At 35.3% G+C, this 13,586-nt stretch overlaps 1 protein-coding gene across 1 annotated transcript; it reads left to right on the forward strand.

Annotated features, from left to right (window-relative positions):
* Positions 1-6,800: 6,800 nt before the first annotated feature.
* Positions 6,801-13,499, forward strand: LOC145621997 (protein ROOT HAIR DEFECTIVE 3-like). The gene is made up of 4 exons (XM_081676372.1): positions 6,801-6,904; positions 7,841-7,963; positions 8,392-8,458; positions 13,388-13,499. The coding sequence occupies exons 1-4, from the start codon at positions 6,877-6,879 to the stop codon at positions 13,497-13,499; spliced, it is 330 nt and encodes a 109-aa protein (XP_081532498.1). The 5' UTR covers positions 6,801-6,876.
* Positions 13,500-13,586: the final 87 nt, after the last annotated feature.

Raw genomic sequence — 13,586 nt, forward strand, 5'->3', positions numbered from 1 at the left:
TTAACAACTCATACACATGATCACATAAATGAATACTGGTATGAGGGGGGCAATGTAAGAGAAATTTTGAATCTTTTCAATTGCTCTTTTTCCTTTTTATGCATCTTAATTCTTAAGCACATCAGATTTAATGGTGTTTCTTGTGACAAGTTTGAAATTAGGATTCAGATAAGAAAATAATCTCCTAACACCCTTATACTTCAACTAAATTGAAAAGGCAGATCATGCTCAACAATAGCAAGACACAACAATTCACAAAAATAGGTAGCATCAAATTTATGCATTCTACAACTAGAAGATGTTTTCTCTAAAATCATTTGACGAACATCCCTAAATGACCTTTGTTTACAATTTTTAAGATGACGATGAAGATTTCCTTTTCCATTCTTACTATCACCATTAAAGCATACACCACACTTTTTACATTTGCAAATCAAATTACCATTTTCATCAAGCTCTTCCAAAAACTGAAACAACTCCCAAATCAAACATCAGAAGAAAGGCAACGTTGGCATTTCTTACCAGTTAGAAGCACACGAGGTTTTTTAGGGGAAGCTTTGTGGCTTTTTCTCTTTCCCTTACCATCCATTGTTGAATCAATTTCTTCCTCCTCTCCGGAAAAAAGTTCTTGAATATTGTACAGTTGAATGTAATTACTTCCTGCCAAATTACTTTAACTAGAATTACTTCCTTTATCATCCAAAAAATTGGATACTTGTAAATAAACAAAAAAAATCAATTCATATAATCCAGAACAAAATCAATAATTCAATTCGTATAATTAGTAAAATGCTTACATCAATTAGTATAATTACATAAAATCAACAACTAGCATGAAAATAACAAAATCAATTCGTATAATCCATAAATAAATTCATACAATTACATAAAACTAGCATAAATTCGCATAAATCCATAAATCAATTCGTATAATTGCATAAACCAGCATGAATTTGCATAAATTTGCGTAAATCAATTCGTATAGTTACATAAACTAGCGTAAATTCGCATAAATCCATAAATCATTTCGTATAATTACATAAACCAGCATAAATTTGCATAAATCAATTTGTATATACTTTTAAAATAACAAAATTAATTCTTATAAACTCATAAATTAAGAACAGTAAGCAAGAAAAATACAGTATGAGAGTGAGAAGATAACAATTGTAGTCAAATTCAATAATTGTGAAGACTTGAAGAACTCTGATTCAACAATGGTGAAGTGATTTTAGGGTTTTTGAGTGTCCCTTTATTAAGCTACAGTGTCGTTTTTGAGGAGAGAGAAAATTAAAGAGAGAGAAGTGGGTAAAACGGCTGAAGGAAAATGAGTGTAGAAAATGAGAATTTAGGGTTTTCATTTTATATGTGGAAGCCTCTTAGGAATTTGGGATGGGCTAATTTACACTTTTAAAGCATTTTACAATTTTTTTTTTTTTACTTAAAATAGTTCGGGTTATCAGGTCGGGTTCGGGTTGACCTGACCTGATTTTGACCTGAAATTTAATTCGGGTTAAGTGGGTTGTTTTCGGGTTGAGATTTTCAAACTTAACCTAACCCATTTAATTTTGGGTTCGAGTTCGTGTCAACCCATTGAAGTTTTTGAGTCGAAATTCTCAACCCTAACCCGCTTTTTTCGAGTCGAGTTTTCGGTTCGGGTCAGTTTTTGCCAGCCCGACATATGCCTCTCCTAGAAAAGATCATCAAATTGTTCATTCTCTTCCAACTTGTAGTGCTTGATAATTGCCAGCCAATCTTTCTCAAATTCTTCCACAGTAAAGCTCTCGTATATAACAGCTTTCAACGACCTCTTAAATTTCTGGTACTTGCCACGTATTGTGCACAGACAGTAAATTGTAAATAGTAAGATAGTGTACGTATATCTTTATTTCTACATAATTGCGAAAATGTAGGATTATTTAATCATGTCAAAGATATGAAACAACGGTGACTAGGGATGACAAACTAGTCCGAATCCGCCCCTAGTCCGATCCGATCTGAAGAAAACAAAATCCAAACCAAATCCGAGAAACAAGTATCCGAATCCGACTCCGTTTAAAAAATCCGACTATGAGGCAAAGGAGGGTCGGAGTTGGAGTCTACTTAGAATCCGACTTATCCGATCCGACTCTTACTTTTTCATGTACTTATATATTGTTTATCATTCAATTTATGAATTTATTGGTCTTTAAAGTTGATTATATATTGGTTGCTATTGATAATTGGGTCAAAATTACTTTTAAAGTCGGAGTCGGAGTTGGATCGGGGCAGAGAAAGGATAGAAATTTAAGTCAGATCGGAGTTGAATTCTCGGAGTTAGATGTCGGAGTCGGAGGCGAAGGCAAATAAAAAATCCGACAGCTTGTAGGGTCGGAGTCGGATTTTGCAAAATCCGATCGGAATTCGACCCATTGCCATCCCTAACGGTGACCAATAACTTACAGGTGCATTTTCAAAGCTTCTCTGGGAACTTCTTCGTAATGTGCCATATACACCATTGATGGCGGGAGTTTGGTACAATTTCAGCTAATGGCTTCCTCGTTGCTGTTGCTTGGTCTGTAAGTATGGCCAATGGAGCCTTGTTCCTCATACATTGTACCCACTGACGGAATACCCAAGACTATGTGTCGCAATGTTCACGAGAAACACGAGCACAGCTGAGTATAATCGACTGACCGTGATGGTTCACCCCAACAAAGTTTGCAAATGGAAGTTCATATTCATTTGTTAGATAAGTAGCGTTGAAGCACACAACATCCCCAAAATCTTCATACGCAGCTCCGACTCCGTGCATCGACCTAGATGATGTCCTTCAGGTGACCTTGTGCATCCAAACGGTGAGCGTGATAAAAGTTTGAATTATTGGCTTGCATATTAACAGTAACACATCATTTCTGCAGCGTCACCGCCTTCCATTTGAAGCCTCCTCGCCTTATACATCTCATGTTGAATTTCCTTCACACTCGGTACCACCCTCTGTTGAGATAAACCTCCATGAATTTGAGATACAAGTACACCCTGTTCGCATAAGTTTTCTAACTGCTTTCGAATAGAAGAAGCGTAATTCTTCATTTTATACTCCTTCACCAGCTTAGATTTGCTCGGGGTAGGATTATGATTCTTATTTTCATTGTTCACTTCTTTTATAACCCATTCACTTTCCTCGTTAATACTAGCATATATCGTAGCGCAATATTGACACCTTTTGGAGGACCTCTTCCCCTTCTTTAGCTCATTTTGTCCTATAACCTCATTCACCTTACAACCATACCCGGACACTTCCATCGCTTTAGCCCTCTTCTTAGCCTCTCTTAGCGCCCTCATGTTAGGTGCACCCCAGCATTCACATCGCCATCTTGACCCCCTACGCTCCTTAGTTTTCTTTGAAAAATTTCCTTGAACGTAAGTAACCCTGAATCCTTTTTGCTCGGCGTATTGTATATAATATATCACAATATCCTGCTAGGATCCAAAAACCATACCCACCCTCGGTGGTTCTACAACGGTAACAACATTAACCCGGTTGTTAGAGACAATAGTCTCAATTGTCTAGATCGGAGATGAGTATACAACAGGGTTACTACTTGAAATTTCTCTCACAGCACGATCAGGGATTTGCAACAACGACTCACCAACAACAGAATCAACCGTGTTACTGTCAGGCTCAGTACTGACAGGAATCGATTCGAAACATATGAATTTAGGGTTATTCACTACAAGAAAACAGCTTAATACCGACGGACTGCTTCCGACGGACCCATTATTCCGTCGGAAAAAACGAAATTTCCGACGGGTTTTTTTTCCGTCGGATATTTCCGACGAATTAAATAATTCTGTCGGAAATCCGTCGGAAATTTCCGACGGAAAATAAATCCGTCGGAATATATGACTTTTCCGACGGAAATTCCGTCGGAAAGTACAATTTCCGACGGATTTTTAATCCGTCGGAACTTTCCGACGGAATTTTCCGTAGGAACAAATTAAAAAAAAAAGAAATTTTTTTTTAAAACCCTAATAACACCTTCCGCCTCCACTCCTTCTTTTTTCCCCCTTCACTTTCTCTTTCCACTTCTCCTTCCTCTCTCCTCTTCTCTTCTCCTTCCTCTCTCCTCTTCTCTTTCCTCTTCGTTCTCCCCCTCTTCGCTGTTCGTCTTCTCCTTCCCCCTTCTCTCTCCTGTTCGTCTTCTCCTTCCCCCTTCTCTCTCCTCTTCTTTCCCCTCTTTACCTCCCACGCACAACACCAACAACAACACCACGAACAACGAACAACACCAACATCAACACACCATCGCCGGCATCAACATCAACCAATTTTTGTGGCCAAATTTCGCCCTTTCTCTCTTCTCACGAAGAAAACAAAGGTTTTTAGGCCAAATTCGACCACAATAACTCTAGATCTAGAGTTTTTGTGGTCGAATTTGGCCTTCTAAACCCAATTTCGAGGTTTATTATGTCGAATTAAGGTATTCTTTGAGTTTTTGTGTTGATTTTGTTGTGTAAATTTTCGTTTTTTTGGGTGCTTTTCGTTTTTTGTGGGTCAATTATCGTTTTTTGTGGGTTAATTTACGATTTTGTTGTGTTGATGGTGTCGGTGGTTGTGTATGGTGGTGGGATAAGGTCGGTGGTGGTATGTGGTTGGGTCTGGGATAGGATCGGTGGTGTCGGTGGTCGGATGTGGTGGGTTTTATGGGTTAAATGGGTTAAGGTGGTGGTAGATCTGGTTAATTGGGTTAGGGTCGTGGTGGTGGGTGGGTTAGGGTTGGACGTGGTGGTGGGTGGTGGTGTGGGGTGGGTTTTTATTTTTATTTTTGGCTTGTGGGGTGGCAGTGGGGGTTGGAAGTGGTGGTAGGTGGTGGTGTGTGGTAGGGTGGGGTGGGTTTTTTTTTATTTTTTTTGGCAGAAGTTTCCGACAGAAAATCCGTCGGAATTTTCCGACGGATTTGTTTTCCGTCGGAAATTTACGACGGACGTTTCCGGGCCCCAATTTGTCTTCCGATGCATGATTTCCGTCGGAAATTTCGTCGGAAATGTGTTTCCGACGGAAATTTCGTCGGAAAATGCCATTTTTCCTACAAAGGGTTTTCCGACGACATATTCCGACAGAATTCCGTCGGAAACCCTATTTCCGACGGAAAATAGGGTGTTTCAAGGAATATTTTCCGTCGGAAAACGACACTTTTCTAGTAGTGATTATCATCACCCAAACTAATTCCACCAACAGAAGTAACAACACTTCCTCTATTATCGCTTCATCCATAATCGTATCCATATATAGTTCAACACTGATCTGCCTACAAGTTGAATCGAGTAATTTTACATAAATAAACTTATTATACATCAAACCATATTATATTCAATAAAGGAGATAGGAAGTTAAACTTACTTGAAACTTGCTAATTGCTACCGCCGGTTTACCACTCATCCCTTAATTTATATTGAGTAACTTTAATCATCTTACAATATAAATCAACTCAGAATACTATAGCTTGAAAATCGCTACGAAGGGAAGTACCATTTCCATTCTCTTATAGGTTGAAAATCGCTACAAAGGGAAATCGCTATAATAGCTCAGGGCAATAATGTTTTGCATGGTGATTTCAAAATTTGCTACAGTATATTGTATAGTAACCAACCATAGTTAACAAGGGTTAACTTGGCGTGAAGTTGCCATCCAATTTGCAAGTTAACGGAGTAGTTGGTGAGCTGTCAATTTCGTTGAACTAATTAAGGGGCTTGTATTTGCTTGGTATTTACGGTTCATGCCATTAGATAAACGAATTTCGCAAATCTGGGGCATGAACTTGTATTTGTCGAGAGCACAACTATCAAGAACTAAATCTAATCTGTACAATTCAACTCTATCTTACATCATAAATGACGCCTTATATTAAACAACTATGCGCATAATACTACGTACATAATATATAGTATATTACTCTAATCAAATATGATTGCGATTGAATTACTCTTTTTGACTAATGGGTATGTATTCTTATTCTTATATGTAAACTTTTTTTTTTTTTTTTTTTTTTTGAAAGAAATTCTTATATGCAAACTTATTTACCTACAATAATTTGATGGAATACCAGAAATAAGTTAATTTATTTATCTACAATAATATGATGGAATAACATTGTAGGCGTACCTTTCAAGGTCTTTAACAAATGATCGTTGTCTAAGGTTAAACCTTGGTCTTGATTTTTAGCTAGAGCTGGTGCTGATAACGTGCTAAATATGGAAGAGAAAATATAGAGAGATGGGAGAAATTTGTTACGTTCTGTATATTATTCCATATAGTATGGGATATATATACATGTATTTTATCTAGGGTTCCATCATTGAATAAGTTCAAATTCTAGAATATTCCTGATGATACATGAGATAATAGTCATCCATATCTAGATGTTTCATAACAAATCTCTCTTACTATTCATTTATTCAATATTCACTATTGAACAGTCAATAAGTTAAGGGATATGACGGCCCTACTAGATTATTATTACCATTATTAACATTATTATTGTTAAGCATACGGAAAAAAAAAAAAAAAAAAAGGGATACGACGGCCCTACTAGATTAGAATTAATGGATACCATGATACAACGTCAAAGCAAGGCCCCTTGGTGCAAACGACATGGATGATACGCACATAAGAAGACGCATAATTTTGTAGTATGGTGATACTAGTCGACATAAGTAGTAAAAGACTTGCGAGTTTGCGACGACTGCATCATCATTGACTTGGTCAATTATAGTGAGGAGTCGATCTCCTCCAACCCTCCATTATCCACTCTCTTTGATCAAGTTTATAGAGAGCATTGTATTTATCTCTCTCTTCATTCTTAGAGTTTTTCTGAATTGTTTAAGGAGGAAGCCATGAACAACTCAACTACAGCCACTTGTCGTATGTTGATCTTTACTCTTATCTTTACTGTTTTCTTGTAATATATTCTCATAAGTACTTGTTTTCTTGCATGCTTAACTATGTGATTAATTAGACTCCCAATTGGATTATATTTAGATGGGATCGTACGTGATCAGGTTGTTTGACTTTTTTTTTTTTTTTTTTTTTTTTTTTGCTATATTTACAATTTTAGGGATGCGTTTTCTTTCTATAAACCTAGATGAACTGCAATTACTACATAAGAATGTTAATTTGTAAATGTCATGTGTTGTACATTTATTGGTCCAAAAAATTAAAATAGATCCCTCCCTATTTCCAATACTCAATCCCTCCATCCCAGCCCCACATAAAATCACCCCTTCACTTTCCCCACCTCGAAAATCACCCTCCCCTTATTTGTAGTAGGAATTTCTATCTCTCTCTCTTTCCTAAACCAAGCACCCGCTGGTTTTGATGGTGCAGGGGGCTTGGGTTGGTTTCAAGATGGTGGTTTGTTAGGGTAGTTTTGAGTTGGGGGATTTAGGGCGATCGGGGAGTTTTCATGGTGGAGGGTTGGATTTTTGGGGTAACATGGTGGAGGAATGGTGTTGGGGGCTTGGGGCTGGATAGGAGGGTATAGATTAGTTTTAATTTAGTTTAATTTTTTGTTTATTTTGGACCACTTACAGATCAACACGTGTTAAAGTAGTCTGTTTTAAGAAATGCACCACCACATAGTTGGGAGTACAAAAAAGACAAAGGTTAAAATTGAGATTTTTATTTGTTGCTCCGTAATACCAATTTTCCACAACTTTGTTAATGCTTTATATTTGCCCGCCTCAATATGCTACTTCGTATAAAAAATTTCATACTACTACTAGATATAAGACATTCTATGTTAGACGTTAATTAAAGATAGTGAAACACAATTTGGTATAAATGTTGAAATTATAATAGAGCTAATCGGTGGAGATGGTACATTCAATGTGAATGGAATCGAAAGTTTTGGAAAAGAAGTGAACTGGGCAACATGCGGGCGGTCATATGTAATAGTCTCCATTTTCGGCCCACAAAACAGTGGTACGTTTTTTGTTTTTATTACTGTACTAGCTTATATATTTGCATTTACGGAGTATTTTTTATGAAGCATTTTTTGTGCTTATTATAACGACCATTTTGAATACAAAATTTTTACAAAATTCAATAAATTTTGTCCATTGTCTGTCTCTTTTTTATTGGATATTTAGGAGAAAATACAAATTTATCTTCTTGATCAACAAAATATGTTTATCAAATGGTTAAAATGTAAATAAATTAACAACTTTTTATCAAATATGAGACCTACAATTGTTGATTTATTTACAGCTATATCATGTTGAGTTGACAAAGTTGTTGATTTATTTACAATTTTGGCATTTGACAAACAAAATATGTTTATCTGAGTGATAAACTAGGAATTCCTCGATCACAAGTACCTTGCTAACTGTAACTTGTGTTTGGTATTGTAGGGAAAAGTACACTATTGAACCATTTATTTGGAACCAACTTCAAGGAGATGGATGCGCGTAAAGGAAGGTTAGCTATTAAAAGCTCATGCTGTTTTCGGGTAATAAAGTGAAAAAAGTCCGTAAATTGAAAGCTAAATACTTCGTATAAAGCTTAGAAAATACTTTATTGTGTCTTAACTTAGGGTCTGTTCTCTTCAGCTTATTTTCAATTCAATTCAGTTCAGCTCCAATCAATTCAATTCAATTCAGTTCAGTTCTTATCTTAATTTTCTTCTTTCATAAAATATTAAGTTCAGTTCAATTCAATTCTGTTCAGCTTTAATAATTTCAGTTCAGTTCAGTTTAGCTCATTTCAGTCAATCAGAACAGTCCCTTACTACAAGTACTAGCAAGATGAGAATACAAAGTACATTCCTTGGCTGACGTTTGATGGTTTTCACTTTTTACAAACAATACTTGCTTTTAATTGGTTTTTGTGAATAAAAATTAAATTAGTTGAAACATAATCGTTGAAGCCTTGTTCAATTCATCTCGACACAATCTACATACTAATATATACTTCCTTCATTTTATAGTACTTGCAACACATTTCTTTTTCATAGTTGTCAATGCAATATTTCAATTATTAATATATTTAATTACCAATACTTATAAATCATAATCATTTGATACTAAAATAGAGACAAATCTAACAAGATCCCACATTATAACTATCTATATGTTAGCTTAGTTAATACGAACAAGATACCAATTATTAGTTGAGACAAACACTACAAGAAGCGGGTGATCGAATTGTATGTGAGTTCCTAATGACTTATTTTGCGGAATGTAAAACAGAAGGTAAAGGAACTTGCAATGCACACAAAGTTTTACGAGGATACCTTTCAAGGTCCAACTAGAAGTAAAACCTCGACTCTCTTACGGATTTCCAGAACCAAATCAATCTACTATATATAATATAGGGTAAACACACAAGTTACAACTTATATTATTATACTCAGACCTTTACTCACAAGTTTCAGACTGAATTTGCTACACAGTAGGTCCCTAATCTACCTAACCTAAGTCCTAAGTAAGATTTACTCGTACTCCTTGAGAACTCTAACTCTCAGCTTTAACCTAGAAGCCTACGACTCAGTATGCAAAGAAGTAAATCTCTCTCTCACTCACTCACACACACACACACACACACACATACACACACACACATCCAATAACCCAACTGATATAATAAATTGACCCTAGTATATGAAAGGTAAGCTATGCATGAAGCCTGAAACAAACATGACAAAGTGATATACTAGGCAAACTTACACAAATATGCACACTACGATTCCTTCATACATAAACTCACTGAAAAATATGAAATGTGATGACTACGATTTATATAAGACTAGCTCATATAGAAAGTAGGGTTTTAAAAAGATAATTAAGTTATTTTTCCAAAATCACAAAACATGGTTTTAAGTAAATCTATTTCAAAGAAAATCTATTTTAGAAAAGTTAAACTTATCAAAGATAAGTAATGAAAAGGATAATATCTTTTGACATTGAGTTTTTAAGAAATAAAGCACTTTAGAAAATCTTTTCTTAAAAACTTATCTTTTTAACCTTTCCTATTTTAAGCTTGCCAAGCCCTTTTGTCACGTTTCTAATAGATTTTCACACATAAACTTAACAATCATATTTACAGCTAATCTAAGAGATAAAAACCTGCTTCGCCAATATCTTGTAAGCCAACATACTTGGGCTTCACACAATCCATGACTAAGTCCTGCTGTCACTTTACTTCTAGTTCTCAACTGGAACTTTGTAGGCCAAGTTCTTGTGAAACTTGCTGCCTCTAACGCAGGCCAAATTGAAGTTCTTAACTTGCTATTTTCAAGTTCCTATTAGGGAACTCAATTAGTTCTTGTTAGAGAACTCTCCTTCTATATTCTTTAACCTTTCCTTGGAACCTCTTCATGTCTTCTTAATTTAGATTTGACCTGTTCTAATCACAACACTTAGAGAACTCTCATTAGTTGAAATTTGATGATTTATATTCATCATTATCAAAACCTTTAACCTTCAACAAGATGGAACATAATCGTTGAAGTCTTTTTCAATTCATCTCTATACAATCGATATACTAATATATACTTTCTCCATTTTATAATACTTGCAACACTTTTCTTTTTCATACATGTCAATACATTATTTCAATTGTTAATATATTTAATTACCAATACTTATAAATCATAAGCATTTGATACTAAAATAGAGACAAATCTAACAAGATCCCACAATTTAACTATCTATATGTTAGCTTAGCAATCATCAAACTAGTCAAAGGAAAGGATATAAATAATTTCAAAATCAAAATGTTGCAACTTATGTATATGTATATGTATATGTATATGTATATATATTATGTATTTATATATATGTATGTATGTATGTATATATATGTATGTATGTATGTATGTATGTATATGTATGTATGTATGTATGTATGTATGTATCACTACTAGAAAAAGGCCCATTTCCGACGGAAAAATTCCGTCGAAAACACCTTAAAATCCGTCGGAAAAAGTTGTCGGAAAAGCCGTTGTAGGAAAAACCACCTTTTCCGACGAAAATGCCGTCGGAAACACTATTCCGACGGAGTTTCCGACGGAATTTTTTGTCGGAAGACAATTTCTGGTACCTGCGAATTCCGTCGGAAACTATTTTCGGGAAATTAAAAAAATACGCCGTGCCACCACCGGCACGACGAATCACCACCTCCAACCACCCACAAAGGCTGTCAACCCCAACCAAACCAACCTTCTCAAACCCTAACCCACTGCCACCACCGCCACTACAACCCGCCACCACCGCCACTACAACCCACCACCACCGCCACCCACTAAATTAACCCACACCACAAAACCAAACCTAAGCTAGACCCAAACCCCTAACCCAGACCCGACTTACCCAGACCCAAACCCCTAACCCAGACCCGAGTTACCCGGACCCAAACCCCTAACCCAGACCCGACTTACCCAGACCCAAACACAGATCCAAACCCCCCAAACCCAGACCCGACCTAAAACACCCAAACACCTAACCCAGACCTAAACGAACCTTCTCTCACCACCCAAACCCTAACCCTAACCTTAGCCTTGGCGGCACCCACCACCACCTCCCTCGACCCACCCTTAAACTGACCCTAAAACCACCAACGAGCCACCAGAACCACCAAATTTCAAAAAAAAAAAAAAACAAACAAAAGAAAGAACATTAAAAACATCAAAGCATACCTTTAATTATGAAATTAGCTTCGAATTTCACCAAATTTTGGTTAATAAGGCTTAATTCGACAATAAAAACTCTAGATCTAGAGTTTTGATTGTCGAATTTAACCTTAAAACCGTATAAAATCAAAAATACGAAGGAGAGGACGTAGGGTCGGAGAGGAAGTACGAAGGAGAGGCTCGTAGAGGAAGAACGAAGGAGAGGAAGTACACGAAGGAGAGGGTCGTGGGTGAGAAAGAAGGGGGAGAAGATGAGGAAGCCATAGATGAGAGAGAAACAGCAAAAGAAAGGAGAGAGAATGAAAAGGGGGAAGTGAAATAAAACGGCTAAGGGGTGAAATAAAAGGAGGGCTGCTTTTAGAGTTTGAATTTTTTTTTTAAAAATATTTTCCGACGGAATATTCCATCGGAAATTTCCGACGGACTTTAATTCCGTCGGAAAATTACATTTCCGACGGAATTTTCCGTCGGAAAGCTTATATATTCCGACGGATTTATTTTACGTCGGAAATCTCCGACGGATTTCCAACGGATCCTAATAATTCGTCGTAAATGTCCGACGGAATAAAAATCCGTCGTAATTTCCTATGTTTCCGACGGAATTAGGTATCCGTCGGAATCAATCCGTCGGAAATAGGCCTATTTCTAGTAGTGGTATATATGTATGTATGTATATATATGTATGTATATGTGTATGTATATGTATATGTATGTGTATATATATGTATATATATATATGTATATATATATATATATATACATATATATATATATATATATATATATATATACATATATATATATATATACATATATACATATATACATATATATATATATACATATATATATATATATATATATATACATATATATATACATATATAATATGTATATATACATACATATATAATATGTATATATATATATACATATTATATATGTATATATATATGTATATATATATATATATATGTATATATATATATATATATATGTATATATATATATATATATATATATATATATATATATATATACACACAACGGATATACTTTCAAAATATTGCTTTAACAATTAGTAAAATATAATTAAAAATAGGAAAATTTGGATTTTGGTACCTCGAAAATGGGAGTAAGTGAATTTTATTACCCATCTAAAATTATATTTTAAATTGGCACCTCAAAAATGACTAAACTATAGATATCAGTACTTCCGTTAGCATTCTGTCAACTTTGCCGTTAGTGGGTCCCATTATCTAATTATTTAATAATTTAATTTATTAAAAAAAATATTTAATTAAAAAAAACTTTAAAAAAAAATTTAAAAAAAACTTTAAAACATAATAAAGAAACATAAGCATGTGAATAAGGGACAGAGGGAGTACATATATAATCTGAGTTTGTTGACTAGTACCTTCTAATTTTAAAAACATCAAAAGTTACCACCTTCTTGCCCCCCAATTACCACGTGACGTCATTTTGGGCTCATTATTTTCCTTTTCTCCCTATTTCTCTCACATTTCTCATTCCTAACTCGATTCTCATCCCCTTCCACTTTTTTCCCATGTGAATAAGGGACAGAGGGAGTACATGTATAATCTGAGTTTGTTGACTAGTAATATAATCATGCGATTCATGCCCATATAAGCAATAATAGTAAAGTACCTATATATACAGCGAAAAAGTAAAATATATAAGTTTGTTCTTCTTGTCAGATCTGCGACCACCAAAGGTATTTGGCTAGCAAGATCATGTGATGGCATGGAGCAGCCCTTAACTATAGCAATGGATGTGGAGGGTGCCGACAGTCAAGAAAGAGAGGGGTAACCGGATCGCCGTCACCGTTGTATCATTCATCGATTTTGAATCACTTTGATGCTCTTGGCATAAATTCATGTAACAACCTATTTTCCT

This window comes from Chenopodium album, unplaced genomic scaffold (genome assembly GCF_948465745.1).
Source record: "Chenopodium album unplaced genomic scaffold, dcCheAlbu1.1 scaffold_36, whole genome shotgun sequence".
Lineage (NCBI taxonomy): Eukaryota > Viridiplantae > Streptophyta > Magnoliopsida > Caryophyllales > Amaranthaceae > Chenopodium > Chenopodium album.

Coding starts and splice junctions, on each gene's coding strand:
- LOC145621997 (XM_081676372.1), top strand. CDS start 6,877: ATGAACAACTCAACTACAGCCACTTGTC. Junction 6,905..7,840: donor CTCAACTACAGCCACTTGTC/GTATGTTGATCT, acceptor AAATTATAATAG/AGCTAATCGGTGGAGATGGT. Junction 8,459..13,387: donor ATGGATGCGCGTAAAGGAAG/GTTAGCTATTAA, acceptor TCTTCTTGTCAG/ATCTGCGACCACCAAAGGTA.